At 41.9% G+C, this 15,515-nt stretch overlaps 2 protein-coding genes across 5 annotated transcripts in view; one reads left to right on the top strand and one right to left on the bottom strand.

The window, feature by feature from the left end:
* TBCE (tubulin folding cofactor E) overlaps positions 1–525 on the top strand; it is a 49,949-nt gene extending 49,424 nt beyond the window's left edge. The window contains exons 16-17 of the mRNA XM_015419959.1: positions 54–145; positions 410–525. Coding sequence (XP_015275445.1) covers positions 54–145; positions 410–502 — 185 coding nt within the window. The 3' untranslated portion in view covers positions 503–525. The remainder of the gene's footprint in view (positions 1–53; positions 146–409) is intronic.
* Positions 1–15,515, bottom strand: part of B3GALNT2 (beta-1,3-N-acetylgalactosaminyltransferase 2) — a 60,725-nt gene that overhangs the window by 21,513 nt on the left and 23,697 nt on the right. For 2 of the 4 annotated variants that reach the window (XM_015419948.1, XM_015419927.1), the window contains exons 7-11: positions 15,286–15,364; positions 13,592–13,775; positions 11,298–11,423; positions 7,890–8,049; positions 5,532–5,588 (exon numbers count right to left, since the gene is read on the bottom strand). In XM_015419948.1, the coding sequence (XP_015275434.1) occupies positions 5,532–5,588; positions 7,890–8,049; positions 11,298–11,423; positions 13,592–13,775; positions 15,286–15,364 (606 nt within the window). Of the gene's footprint in view, positions 1–2,623; positions 2,777–5,531; positions 5,589–7,889; positions 8,050–11,297; positions 11,424–13,591; positions 13,776–15,285; positions 15,365–15,515 lie in introns of those variants that run through there. The other 2 variants (XM_015419942.1, XM_015419934.1) reach the window with 2 other exon arrangements.

The following is a 15,515-nucleotide window of genomic DNA, read 5'->3' as shown; positions in this document are numbered from 1 at the left end:
GCGGTGTAAATGCATCAGATGGAGAATTTCAAATATTCTTTCTCCCTGTACAGAGTCAATGACTATTCAGAAGGTCAAAGGATTGCTGTATCGTCTACTGAGAATTCCAGGTTCAGCACTGAAACTATCCTATGAAAGTTCTAAAGTAAGTTTAAGTTCAGTAATGCAACAATACATGAATTCAGACTTAATTCAGAATAATACAACTTGGCACACTGCTAAAGGTCAACACTGAACTCTAACACACTATTGAATGAAAGTCTTTTAAGAGGAGAGCAGACAAACTATGATTATGGGCCCTGTTCAGCTCTGAGTAGAGGTGGCTTGATCCCAAATACTTAAGTCTTTTTTTAAAAAAAGGTATACAGGATTGAAATGCATGAACCTAACAACACTTTTCTTATCCTAGATGAAAGGCAAAGAATTTGAATTGGACAACGACCTCAAGCCCTTGCAGTTTTACTCTATTGAAAATGAAGACTGCATTCTAGTACGCTGGTAGCAGCCAACTTTAATGTTGTTTTTGAAGAGTAACCACAGGCTCCTTGCAGAACCTCTACAATTAAATGTACATATGTTGAGTGTTAACTGTATATATCTGGAAGAACCTTCTTTTTTTTTTAAAGGTTGAAAGCTGCTTCTAAAATAAACTACTGGTTCCTCTAGCTTGTGGTGTTAAAAGTCTTTTGAGAATACTTCCTATACATTGTTGTGGGAAATAGGAAACTCTTTAAGCAGTCTATAATGAAAGCAAGTATAATCCATGTATGTGCTATTTTCCTAATTAACATACAGAATAATCAGTAGGAGTGATGTACTTTTTAAAAAACCCTATTTTCTTGTGTTAAAGGAACAACCTTGCTCATCACTTCAGCAGAACGGAGGTACAGTGTTCAACCGACAAAAATTAGGCAAAATATTATTCCCCCCATCTAACCCAGTGGTCATATTTCTTACAAGTGTGGAATGACAGCTGAGCTTAAAAATACTTATGGATTGCTCCTATGCCCAGCTCTGCATGGGAATGTTTAGTGCATTAGCTCCTGATTATGTACTTCAAGGTAGGAAGAGGCAGAATCATTGCAGCATAAGAGACCTCTCCTAACTGCCAACCGGGGGGGGGGGCCTATAGCTAGAGGTTCAGATGCACTGCCTCTTCCCTGTCCCCAGAACCTAAACCACAGGATTAAAAACATCTCTCAGTATCACTTTAACAAGCAACCACATGTAATCTTTCATCGCTGCTCCAGAAAGAAGCATGTTGGCATGGAACTTCAGGCCTAATTACAAGCTTCTTAACACTAGCACACCCGTGTTTCTGAACTTAGCTTCAAGTCCTTGTTTTTACACTCTACTGCATAAAAGTTCAAGTTTATCTACATTTGTACCTACTAATGCCAACTGATTCCTCAATAACAGAAATTGCTTTAGTTAGGCATTTGGCTTTAAGTCTACTGTAGCAGCAGTTCTCAAACACTAGCAACCAGAGGCCCCCCCCCCATTCATCAGCACACAGTAGGCAGCTCGCTTTCAAAACATGTGCAGCAAACCACTTGCATCTTTAGCAAAATACAGTGAGTCCCCTCACCAGCTGCACTTTAAAAGCAAGGTTAAGAAAAACCTTTTCATCTAGATGTGGCCTACAAGGTCAGCTGATTCTATACTGCCACAACTCCAAAGGCCCTGACCCAAGTTCTAATCAGTCTTACCATTTGGTTGCAAGAGATTTAGCACTAGAGACTGGTTGAGCAGGGGTGGGAGGAAACCTTTTCAAGAATTGCCCATAGAACTGAAAAGCACCAACACCACATACAATCTGTACACCCAGTAATCAATTTAAAACTACCATTGGCTATTATCTATGGATGCAAAATGGCATTTCTCTCTCTAATGAAATCCTTAGCAATAGAATATAAAATCTATTTTAATTTTATTTCAGAAGTAACTGATGACTGCAGTAGGAGTTTACCTCCTTGGCACCAGTCAACCAATTAGATTTCCTAGGGATGAATTATTAGTTCCCAGCACATTTTCTACCGGGTGCTCCAAGGTGAACTAGAAGCTAGGTGACTGCAGGCAGAAGTAGCTCTGTGAATTCTCTCTCTTCAAAAAAAGGGCAAACCCTTTTCTTTCCCCTAAGGTGGAGAGTCCTTCCCACATTCCTAGAAAACTAATAGCACTCTATTTGCACCTTAGCTGGATGGCCTAAGAACTGCTCATCCTCTCTCTTTAAAGTGGATTTGCATCCCCCCTTCAGGGGTTTCTGGGCCCCAGTTTCAGAAACTGTACTGTAATTGAAAATAGAGAATGTCCCCTTTAAAAACTAAAGGGCTGTGCAAACACTGCAATAAGGGCCAGTTCACACGAGAAATTAACTATTTTAAGGATAAATATGAATAATTTACCACCTGCAATGAATGCACACATGTCAGTGCCTATAACCATGGGTGTGTGTGGGGGGGGGGAATAACTGATACTGACAGACACTTATGCATTCACCACAAGTGCCAATCTACAGTTGTATGGAGGAGATTTCTTCTGTGAGAAGTGGCCTTATGAGATTTTGCCTGTCTAATGCATAACTGAGAACTTCTGCAGAAACTGTCCAGATGAAGCTGCTGCATTTTGCTTTGTCAGGTCTTCAACTTTCTTCGCATTTACAGGGATCTCCACAAAGTTCTTTTATTCTCCATAGATCTGTAAGTTCCTGTGGAGAATACTGAGGAGAAGATAGCATACCACTCTCACATGTCTTCTCACATAACCACAAATTGTCCTGTTTAAGAGAGAGTTATTTCAGTGTTTCCTTAATAGGAAAGGGAATATCTGCCCTAAAGATAACTTTAACATCAAGTATCTTTTTGTCAAGTCACTCTTACGAAAATAATTACTCTGAGGACACAGCCTTTTAACTTGGTTTTTGTTTCTTCTCTTTAACAGATAATATAATTTCTATTCCACATACAGTTGGGAAAAAAATAAATTTCTGTGGTACTAGGTGCCAGGAAAAACTAGTTTAGACCAGAATACTGTAAACTTTGAGAAAAGATAAAACAACAGCAAATTTCAAATGCATGCTGCAGGGGCTGGTGGGTATCTACTAACTACTAGAACAAAGTTTGAGTCCAGTGGCACCCTAACTCTGGGTACAAGCATTTGTGTGCATGCACACTTCATCAGAATTCAAAGAATTATACCCAGAATTAAACTTTGTTGGTCTTAAAGGTGCCACTGGACTCAAATTTTGTTCTATTGCTTCAGACCAACACAATTACTCCTCTGAATCCACTAACTACTGTAATCCTTACTCCTATAATGAATAAATATGGATGGAACTAATTTAGAATACATGTAATGTTAAGGACTGGTTTGGAATACTGAGTGAATTATGAAAATATCTACTTGAAATACTTATAGTGAAAGCCAAAGAAAATTCAATGGCTTATTTAAGAAATGATTATGCAGTTTAAAAATTTTCAGAATTTCACATTCGTTTTTATGGTTTGGACATAAGATTAAGAGCTCTTTAATGTGAAGGAAAAGTCAGCCAAGAGGCCATGCATCAGTTACCACCTGACCAGAGAAAACCTTTTGGCCAAGATCTTTTGCAATTACTAATCGCATCAGTGGCCCTCGAACCACTCTCTAATGTTCCAATGCAATTATTCAGTGCAATACAACAGAAAAAAATTAAGATAAACCATCACAATCAAACACAGTAAAAATAAAAAGTAGTATAAAACTTTAAAACAGCAATAAAAGGACCAGATCATTCATCATAGAAGTTATAACTAATTGTTAAATAAGTTCCCCCTGCTGGTAGCACCCTCTTGAATCATTAGTTATTAACCCCATTTCAGGACTGGGAAAGAGAAAGGCGAGAGCAACTTTCTTTTGGGAAAGTAATTCCACACAGGAGATGCCACTGTTGCTTCTGATCAGAAAACTTCCTCACATGGGTTGGATTTGTTAGAATTAGGAGATCATATAACAGTGACCCCACTGGCCTCTAGGAAATGGACTTCTGTGAGTGAACCCTAGGAACATCACTGTCATCTTAGACATGGCCTCATTCCTCAGTGGTAGGGCAAAGAGGGTGTAAAATTAAAAGGCAATATTAACTAAGCTATTCTACTTTTGAAAAGAAGATAACTTGTCCATTGGTTTGAGAGAGAACTATATTTTTGAGTGCAAGAATGAAGTGTGTTCTCAGTTTTAACCCAGGAAAAGAAACTCAAATCTGTGAATGGACTAGACTAATGATGTCTAGTGTCACATAAAATAGCAATCCGATTAGAGGTGAACACCACAATAAAAGTAAACAAATGACTAAGCAAATGCAATTAGCTAAGTTTTCATCTTATATTCACAGAAGACAGAATCATCCCTCCTCTCAGTTGGGTAAGTAGTTTGCATTGATTAATCAAACTTTCTCAATTTGTTTATCCTGGGAGCTTTTCAGTTTTTCTGTGCATATTTTGTTTCACATTTGTATTTTACAGAGTTCTCCAATTACTAAAGCACATTTTAAATTAATCTCTGAACAAGCAAGGCCTTCTGTAGGGGTTTAGCCTGTCACAAAAATCTCTAGAACAGGAGGCTATTTTCCTGCTAAAATTGATGTCTGGCTGTTTCTAGAATATTTTTTCCCCTCTCACAGCGCTTCACAAATTTTCAGTAACCACCTTGTAAATTGAACCCGTAATTATCATAGGGAGCGGAGGCTTAAAGATAATGGCTGTTCTTAGGCCCAGGAAACTTAATTTTCTAGCACATAATCTTATAGCCTCTATGGCTGTCATGGTTTCTAAGAATCATATGTCACTTTGAAAAGTGATTTCTAAAACCCCAGTTTATGACAACAAAAGGAATGGCACTGGGTAGTTTCTCAAGAAAACTTGCTCATAATCAGTATAGACAGGCAGCTGAGTTTGCCTCAAACTTTCAGACAGGAAATACTTCAAAATGAGATATTTTCAGATATTTGCCATCTTTTAGGGTTAAATGCTTTGATTTTTCTGATCAATACATACAAGTTTTTTGCTCAAGATGATTCTGCTTCAAAAGTAAACTTTAATCAGGCACAAACTTTAATTGATAGACCAAGCAAATTATTCCAGGAGCCAAGAGCTTGCTAGTCTCTCCTATAAGGGGCTAATGCACTAGCAGAGTAGAATTTAAAAATAAATTTCCCATCTCTATAGCTCACACTTGGTTTGAAACTTAAGTTTAAAAAATAGCTTGCCACAAAACACGGGGGACTGCTGTTTGAGGAAAGTCCAAAGCTCCCTATGAGCTTATGAAAGTAGTTTCACAGTTCTTTGGATACTAGACTAAATATTAAAATGGCTTTCCTTCTAACAGTGTAGTAAATGGTTGATGAAATTGTAAATTCTCTTATACTTCCTTGAATAGCTCTGGAAAGGATATATATGGATATTTTGTTAATATGTGCACTCATTTAAATGTAATTGATAGATTTGTTCAGGAATACAGTGATCATAAAAATGATACCCCTACTAAAAACATACCTGATATCGTTTTGGACCAATTGCTGCCATCCAAATACCCATACTGACATCTTCTCCCTATGTGTTTAAAAAACAAACAAACGCAGGACATCTCAAAATTTAAAATCAGAACTAAAATTTGCCACCTAATGTAGATGCTTTGACTAATTTTTGTGCATTCTTATTTACAACATTTCTGTAAAGGACAGCTGCCCTGACATCTGTATTTTAGGGAACAGAACAGGTAAGCATCATTCTATTCAGACATCATGTGAAGCTATGGCTTATTTTAGCCATGGTTTGTGAAACTAGGATTTAGCAATCCTACCTTACCTTGACAAATTCTACTTTCAGAGTCTTCTTACTCTTCAACCACCCGGCTTCTATCCCAGCCTGCTCAAAAGGAAAGTTTCCAACTGACTTTCTACTTGCATACATTACAGCACACCTATAGATCTATATTCTCTTTGAAGCTGTATAGTTCTGACATTAGCCCTTTCTTGCACCAAATCAAAAGATATCCCATTTAAAGTGAACCACACACCCAAGTGTCCAACAGACTCCCCCACCCAGTTTAATTCCATAAGTTAATTCCATAACTTACTTTGCCGCAGAAGCTTGCATTGCCATTCCAGTGGTAGGCAAAGCAGATCCCAAGGTGGGGTGGTCCCCAAACCCTGTCAGCAATGGCATGGGTGATGGGGTGTACCCCTTTCAGCCCTTGTCCCATCCCACTCAAGATGCCCCTGGAGCTGCAGCCTTGGTTTCCACTGGCAGTGGCACAAGTGGTAGTAGGGAGGCACATGCCATTTTATGCTACCATAGACTGGGAGAACCAGCCTTGCACCCCAGTCAAAGGGGGGGGGGGGGGGGGGTCCCCTTCCCAGACAAACCTCACTAGCCACTCTGTTTGGAGCAATGAGGTACGTAAAGTTTGTTTTGATCACAGCATATATGAAGTATGTTAATGTTGTACACCTGCAAGACAGGAATCTTAGATTGATTCAGTAGGGATTACTCCCAGGAAGAAGTGAGCAGTGACTCATGAAAGCTCATACCCTGTCACATATTTCATTAGTCTTTAAGGTGCTACTGGACTCTTGCTCTTTTCTGCTACTCCCAGGAAAGTTGGGATTGCATTGAGAAAGCCATAAGCAAAGACAAGGAGAGAGCTTTATGCAGACCAGGAAGTGTGAAAAGCAGAAAACTCAGGATTCCCTATGCATAATCACACTTAACAGACATGGTTAAGTATGGCTAATAATCCAGATCCTAAAGAGCTTAATTAACTATGGTTACTAAAATAGCAGTTTACATAATCCACTAACTATAGTTAGCATAATCAGGGCCGGCTCAAAGTGTTTCTGTGCCCTAGGTGAGGCTGCCTTGTGGCGCCCCCTCAGTGCAGATGCCAACCTCCCGGTGGGGCCGAGCAGGCATGCAGCTGGCGCCGTTACTCCCCGGTCTCCTGGCGGACGGCGCACGTGGCCTCCTGGTTGTGGCGGGCCAGCTGGGTCACCGAGGCAAACTTGGAGCGGTCCCATTCCTCGGCCGCGGCACAGTGTCTCCTCAGCGTCCAGGCACCAGTGGGCCTCCTGGGCACAGCGCTTGCACAGCTGGCCGCATCCCGCAGGTCTGGCACAGGCGGTCGTGCTCGGCCTCTAGGTGCGCCTGCTTACCCTGCTCAGCCTCCAGCAGCGCCTGGCTTTGTGACCATTCTTCGCAGGCCAGTCTGAGAGGCACCATTGCCACCAAGGAAGCTGCTGCGGGCAGCTGGCGGTACTCAGGGATGACGGCGCGGGGATGGCTGGCTGGGGACGCAGCTGCTTCGGCGGCAGAGCAGGGGAGAGCAGTGGCTCCCTGAACCGGCGGAGCTCGCCTTGTGCTCCCCTTTCGCATCCCCCCACACCACGTGGCCGGGAGCAGCAATGGCGCAAGGGCTTTTGGCGGGGGGGCACAGTTCCACGCCCCATCCAAGGCCCGGCGCTCTAGGCGAATGCCTAGTTCGCCTAGTGGGTGAGCCGGCCCTGAGCATAATTAAAACATGGCTTCATGTGATGTATAGACAAAACCAAAAAAAACTTTTATAAGACCAGAAAAGGCCACACCGTAATGCTGTGAAACATTACCAGGTGCAGTCCAGTAGATTCATGAGCGTTCTTTCCACAGCTACAAGCATTTTCTCATTTACTTCAAGTACAGCAGTCAACCTTTAGATAAATTTAAATCTGGGCATTATGTGTACTTTGGGGCGCAAAAATAAACAAACAAACACTCAGCCCCAGTTCTAGAATGCTGCCTTTCTGTATATGCAACCACACTTGTTCTTTAATCAGGCATCCCATCCCCCCCATTCCATTATCAGCGTAGTTACAGTACCTGATATATCTTTAGTCTTTCTGAATTGCTTGCAAGCCATTCTACAATGTCTTTGGAGATAACGTAACCAGACCCACAAGCAAAGGCTGGGTATGCAGGGCTTGGATACTCCAGTTCTTGCCACTTCCCTGTCCGATCAACTGCCCAGTTTAATCTGAAACTTAAGACCAAAATCATAAAATGGAAGTTCTTTGGAAAAGGATATTAGTAAATAACTCTTTATTCATCTGTGCAACTTAAGTCTCTTTCAAGTGTGTTCTTTTTCTGTCAGTGGCTTGAGAGGAAGTCATATCAGGCTGTCCATTTCCTAGAGAGAAGTGATGCACCCTCATTCCACAGATTTCTTACCTAATGCAGATAAATAGACTGGTAATTCAGACAGTAGCTTTTAAATTTCTGGTCTGATTCTTCTTTCTGTTTCTTTTATCCAGCCTACAAGTAACAGGAGAGTCAACAGGAAAGAGGTGATCTATTTCCTCCTCTACTTCCTGCCATTTGTTTTTAGGGTCTTCCCAATATAAATGTACTTTTGAACACAAGAAATTGCCTTATGCTGAATCTGACTCTTGGTCCATCAAAGTCAGTATTGCCTGCTCAGGCTGGCAGCAACTCTCCAGGGTCTCAGGCAGAGGTTTCACATCACCTACTGCCAGATTTTTTTAACTGGAGGTACCAGGGATTTAACTGGAGATACTGGGGATTGAACCTGGGACCTTCTGCATGCCAAGCAGATGCTCTACCACTGAGCTCTACAACCCCTCTCTCCTTTTCCCCATCCTGATAATATTGTAGCCATGTTAAACGGGTCACTCGAACTGACTGCCCAGAGCCACTAGTACAAGGAGCTCTAGAGACAGTAGAATTACTGCATTCACCAAAGCCTTGCTCCTCTGACCCGAATATTCTGCCCTATAGTTGAAGCTTTTAACCCTCATTAAAGGAAAGGTGTTTTTCTTTTGCCACTCCTAACCTTCAGGTATAATGGGGCAGTGAGTCAGACTGCAACCATTTTAAGGTCAGGGAAAACGTCTGCACTTAAAACTCTTCCATTAGGACTGCAGAGGATCTAAAGATATTATCAACATAAATCTTGAGGGACATATCTAATGTAACTGGCTATAGATACATGCTTTCAAAAGCCAAATCAAAGTTATTTATTCAAGTTGCTTTCCCATTCTATCCCAAGGGCAGATTGTTCTCATTAAAAGTATGTGACGTTTAAGCAAAGGGGAGGCAGCTTGCCCAAGGGCACATAAAGCTAAGCAAGCTGCATCTTCTTCACTCTATTCAGTTTCCTACACAGCTTATATCACAGTGTCACACTCCTATTTCTACCACTTTAACGTCTGGTTGACCAAGCAAAAATAAAGTCAATAAAGCAAAATGGTAAGTATGGGTCCTGTACTTTTGTTCCACTGGCACCAGTGTATTCCTTTGGGACAAAGCACTTTGATGGTTCAAAAGAGTCTTGTGCCCTGAGGAAGTGTTTTGTCTTGAAAGAATACATCAGTGGAGCAAAAGAACAGGATCCAATCCCAAGAACAAAAAGTTCAAGAGCAGTGCTTCAAACAGTGGTGGCACATGACACATTCCCTGGAAAGTGTACTATAAACATACTTATTAAGTCAAGTTATTCACTTTCATACTGCCAATACAGAACATAGCTGGGACACTGTTAGAGGAGGCAGAACTTTCAGAAATATAATTAAAAGCTGCTGGATAAGTTGTGAGGGAAGTTGAATGTTTCTACTAAAGCTATACCACCTTTCTGAATTTTAATTAAAAAAATAAGCACTAATTTAAAATATCATTTCATATTCCTCATTTTCTCTCTCTCTCTCTCTCTCTCTCTCTCACACACACACACACACACACACACACACACTTCCCCATAAAAGATCACAGTTTCTACCAGCATTGGAGGTTAGGAGTTTTTTGGGGGGGGCGCCTGGACTCCTCTCTAATGATAGAGACCCAGGCAGCAGCCACTGCCAGGGCGGTCTTTTATCATCTTCGGCTGGCTCGGCAGTTGGTCCCCTACCTTAGCCGTGAGGACCTGGCCACGGTGATCCATGCGATGGTTACCTCAAGGCTAGACTACTGTAACTCTCTCTACATGGGGCTGCTTTTGTTGCAAATCCAGAAGCTGCAGCTAGTGAAGAATGCTGCAGCCAGGCTGTTGATGGGCCTCTCGAGGAGGGACCACATTCAGCCTGTGCTGAAAGCGCTGCACTGGCTGCCGATAGCATACCGGATTCGCTTCAAAGTGCTGGTTTTGACCTTTAAAGCCCTTTATAGCCAGGGTCCAGCCTACCTGAGGGACCACCTTTCTCCATATGTTCCCCCAAGGGCACTACGGTCGGGGAGTCATCTCCTGGAAATTCCAGGACCTAGAGAAGTTAAATTTGCGGTGACCAGGACCAGGGCGTTTTCAGTGGCGGCTCCTACCTGGTGGAAGGAGCTCCCGGAGGAGATCCGGGCCCTGTGGGACCTTTCTCAGTTTCTCTGTAAGACGGAGCTCTTCCGCCAGGCCTTTGAGTAGAAGCCGCCGCCACCACTATTCCATCACCACCCCTATGCACTATCGTATTACCATCATGGTTGTCTGGATCCCACTAGAAGGACGAGGCGTCCGGGCATGATTTGGATTACAAGATTTCAAGAAGCTACCATGGAGGTTAAGATCTACCCATCTTGGTTAAACTTGTAAACTTGTATTGTAAACTTGTTACTGTATTTTATTGTAATTTATTGTTTTATATTATGTGTTTTATTGTTATAATCTTGGCACATAGTGCCCCTGTAAGCCACCCTGAGCCTTCGGGGTAGGGCGGGATATAAATCCAAACATAAATAAAATAAATAAAAATAATAATAAAGGACCTGTGGGGAAATGCGTCAAGTTTAACAGGCAAACCTACTAAGATAATCAAGTAAAGTTAACTGAGAAAGACACTAGCACATGTTTTGGGGGGTGGGTTGTATGTGTGTGCTGTAAAATTTTCTCATTTTCAAAGTGAACAATGCAAATCAGTTTCTGGTATTGTTTCTGCATTTTCAGCTGCATATGGAATTTCTACTATGAACCCCACAGTTAACTTACAGTTCATGGCATGTAAGGACTTGTCTTTAGCTCTGCTCTTAGGTCCTTACACTGCATATCAAAAGAGTTTTCTGAAACTGTTTTCAGCAATCACATTATAGTCACAGAAGTAGGGACTTCTTTTTGTAGCAAAGTTCAAGCTAGCAAACACAGAAACACTGTAAAATTGATGGGAGGGGCAAGAAACGCATGTTAAAAGCATCCCCTTATCCATTTCCCCCCACTATCTATTTTATTGTAAGCTCTTTGGGCATAGGTACCCATCTGATTTTGCTTGTGAAATTTAATAATAATAAGGCTCTTACTTTCCCCACCAAGTATTTGGTCTACCCAAATTTTTGAGCTTTATTCTGTTGAACACAGCCTCTAAATCTATGTAGCAGTCATCGTCTGTCTTCAGCAACACGTTGAAGCTTGCTGATTCTACTGTCCTGTAGCCAAACAAAACAAAAAGTTGTGGATGAACAATGAAATCTCTTAACCATGATACAGCTACAAATGTAACATGTACATTAAAATACTGTAATATAATCTATGTGGAACTGCCCCTGAAAACTGTCTGGAACCTTCAAGCTGATACGAAACTAAACAGCAAATGCATTAACTGGTTCTTGCTGTAATGAGTGCATCATGCCACTGATATACTAGCTACACTGGCTACTGATTTGTTCCTGGGCTCTGTTTAAGGTCTTGCCCCTGGGCCCGAAGCACCTGAAAGACCTCCTCCACCCACATCCAAAGGCTGAGCTCCAGAGAGGAGCCTTCCTGCAAGAACCAACCTCATCTGAAGTAAAGTTAGTTGGGACCTGTGGGGAAGACCATTTCAATTGCTACCTTCAAATTTTAGAACTCCCTCTGGAGTAGCACTATCCCTGCAAGCTTTCCAGACTAAGTTAAAGACTTTTCTGTCTTGAAAGGCCTTAGAAATAGATAGCATCTGTTGTTTTGGCATACCCAATATTTTTACTTGTAAATATTGTAAACTAACATTAAAAATAGAAATTATTCAAACTTTTTGGCTTTACTGTTAGCTGCTTTGGAAGCCTGTTTTGGCCAAAAGATGGCACACAGAACCACTAACCAAACAGACAGACAAAATGACATGCATTATGTAATTCCTTGAGGAGATGGAAGAATGCTGGCAGATGCACGTTTTTCGATCCCTGTAGCACCTCTGCATAGACCACAGTAGCTGAAAGTCCAAGACCACACACAGCCTAACAGGAAGGTTAACATTCTTTGCATTTCTTCTCTGGTACATAACAGAAATTTCCAAAAGGCAATGTGAGGCAGCTTCTTAATCTACTCAAGGGGAGCATAATCACAGCTTTCCCCCTCCTCCAAATACAGCTCAGGTACTTGCCATTAATAGAGTTCTTGGGCTCAGTTCTGACACCACATGAGACCATGGTATAATCAAACAAACTATGGTGAGTGTACTCTCTCCTGCATGAGAGACACTATACTAACTATGCAGTTAGTCTTAACCATGTTTTCACATGATGTATGAACAATGATATCCTGGTTAAATTCTTTTCCTTCTATGAGCCGAATCCTGGTTTCACAAATTGACCATAAAATAAACTAAACTTTTGTGTGATGTCAGAACTGAGCCTCTATGTGTTACAATAATGTGACACCCACTGATAAAAGGATTAAAACATGAGTAACCAGCTTGCATCACTAGTTCCACAAGTGGCACTGGCAGAGAGAGTTTTGACACAAGGCAGGACAAGAGCAAGAGGGATTTCAAGCTATGGTCCAAATGAGACTTGCATTCCTCCAGTGCACTATGTCTTGCTCTCCAACTCAGTAGATCAGAGCTGCATATGTACTGTAGCTATACACTAGACTAATATTTTAATGTGGCTTGTGATACGTGTGAAAAAGCTGGCCATCGCTGCATTGCTAAAGCATTATTGTTATTACAAATAGGAAACCAGTCTAGGTGTGTCATGAGTCCCATCTTGGTCCCCATGATGTTCCTGTTTCTAATTAAGTTCCAAAACCAGGCTATCCCTTCATGTAGCATCTCTAGTCACAGTGGGAACGAGGTGGAGGGGGGGGGAATCAAAGCTCCAGAGAAATAGGGATAGGGTTTTGCCTCCAAAAGGAATCAGCTGATTGGCTTAGCACCAACCAGAGTGGGATTAGAACAGATACTGAAAACTTTAAATGGGACTGGATGTGTACCCCAGCACTGGAGATGCACAAAGCTACCAAGGGCACAAAAAAAGTCAAGAAAAATAAACGTTTTTAAGAAGTTCACATAACAGTGCAACCCTTGGACTGCATGTGCTAGTTTATTAATGATATTACAAATTAATATTCATATTAACACCCAGTTACACTTCATATAACAATCAAAACGGCAAGGGATGAACTAATCTCAGGGAAGAACCATATTTTCTCGAAGGTATAAAATGTGCATCCATTTCGGGGGAATATGATAGGGCAAAAGAAGAAAAAGTGCAACCAGGCAGGAAGGCATACAAACTGGGCACACAAAGGCAACAAAAAATGGACATTAATTGTACTAAAGCTGTAGAAAAGCACTCAATCATTTCAAGCCACAGGCAAAGTCTCTTTTCCAACCTACCATCGATAGAAGTTTAATAATTTAGCTGGAACATTTCTGTAGGTGTCAACAACATCAACAAATACAATATCATCGTAAGTGTTACTTTCATCCTTCAATAAGGCATCTTCCTCTTCAAGTTTATTTACATGATGCATAATCCTTTCAGGGCGACTCTGCAAACTTTGTAAAAGGGCCTCTCCTTCTGAAACGGAGGCAGGAGAGGCTAAGACATTTTTTATCACAGGCATGTACAGCATCCACACAGCAATTATAGACAGGACATATTTTCTAATGTTCCCCCACATATCAGCAAGAATGCAACTAGACTGTTCTTGAGAAATCCTGGTGTAGTTTTAAAATCTGGCACACAGCAAAATATCAGTGTAATTAAGACAGCACCCAAGCACTGTACTGGAACCAAAGGTCCTTTCTCACTGATCGAAGACATTTCCACCAGTGGCAAGAGGGATGACTTTCATCTATTCCCTTCCTCCCACTAGGGACCCCCAGGTCTCTCAGGAGTAGCATTTTAGAGAGGGAGGGAGAAGGGAAAGTTCTGTTCCATCAGCAGAGCTCCACAAATGGTACTTTGGAACAAACCCATTATCTCTGCTAGGTTTTGTTTTTTAAATGCACATCACTAGGGCTAGTGTCACAGATTAACACTCTCAGGCACATGGCAGACCCCAGTATCTCAAGAGGGGCTTGCCACCTACTCCTGAATCACCATCTCTGAAATGAAGCAGCAGCAATCACCACGACATCTTCCTTCTCTCTAGGCAGCTGTGAGGAATGTCCCTCATGGAGCACCCCCATCCTCAACATGCACCTGTGGCAGCTGGTTCTCCATACAGAGGGAGAGGACATGTGGCAGCAACTGCTCATAGGTGCACAAACAACCCTTGATGACAGCATCAGCAGCCACTGGCCCTCTCCCTCTGCAGAGCAGTGGAGGTCAGGCTGAGGAAAAGGCAGCTCATCTCTCCATCCCTTCTCCCAGACGACGAAGAGCACAAACAGCAGTACTTTGGTATTCCTCTTTTCAGCCAACAATCACCAGGTAGAGTGGTGGCTAGAAGATGCAGCAGTAAACACCACCACTAACCTCCTGTTCTGTGAAACAGGTAGGGAGAAGGTGGAAGAACTGCTGACGCCCACCTCTGAGGGAAAGCCTAGCCTAGCCTAGCCTATACATTACTTTGCAATGCTGATCTCCATTCTTAAGTAAGAGGAGTAAAATAGGGCTCTGCCAATTAGACGTGAAATTCTCAACAATATGTACTTCCACCTTACTTTGCTAGAAATGGAAAGCAATAATTTACTTTACATACTAGAATATGATCCTCAAAAAAAAAACACCCAACCACCCTGTGTTGATGCTTCCTCAGATTGTAAGTTCTGACAAACCTCAAACTCCCGTGGGAGTTGGGGTACCACCTGGCCCAGTGGCTGTGTACCATCAGCCAGAGCAGGCTGCAACTTGGCCGGGGAAGTTACAAGAATTCCTAGTCAGATGCTAGAAGCCCAGAATACACAAATGTGTACCAATGGAATATTCCAAACAGACTGGAAGGTGCATGACCACTAGGTTATGCAGTATTCTATACGTCTGAGACTTGCTTGAGCTCAGCTGCCTGTGTATCAATGGCGGGAAGAAGCATCAACCAACATAACTGTTGAATTGAACTGTTACAGCAAATCTGAATACTCACCTTGAATTGTGTAAATAAAACCACCGGCAATCCCCTCCACGCCTTGTGTAAATTCATGTGGCAATGATCCTTCCCCTGCCTGTTTCACAGAGTGATTAATAATACGAGAATTAGTTCAATTTTTCCTATATGCATAACTACAATACAGTGACGAAACAGATTGGAACTGCTTTAACTGTCAAAAACACCAAAATATTTAAGGCTGCAAGTACCCCAAGAATTCTTTGTGG

This window comes from Gekko japonicus, unplaced genomic scaffold (genome assembly GCF_001447785.1).
Source record: "Gekko japonicus isolate JY-2015 unplaced genomic scaffold, Gekko_japonicus_V1.1 scaffold315, whole genome shotgun sequence".
NCBI lineage: Eukaryota > Metazoa > Chordata > Lepidosauria > Squamata > Gekkonidae > Gekko > Gekko japonicus.
The sequence above is the reverse complement of the archived record's forward strand: the minus strand, read 5'-3'. Positions and strand labels throughout refer to the sequence as shown.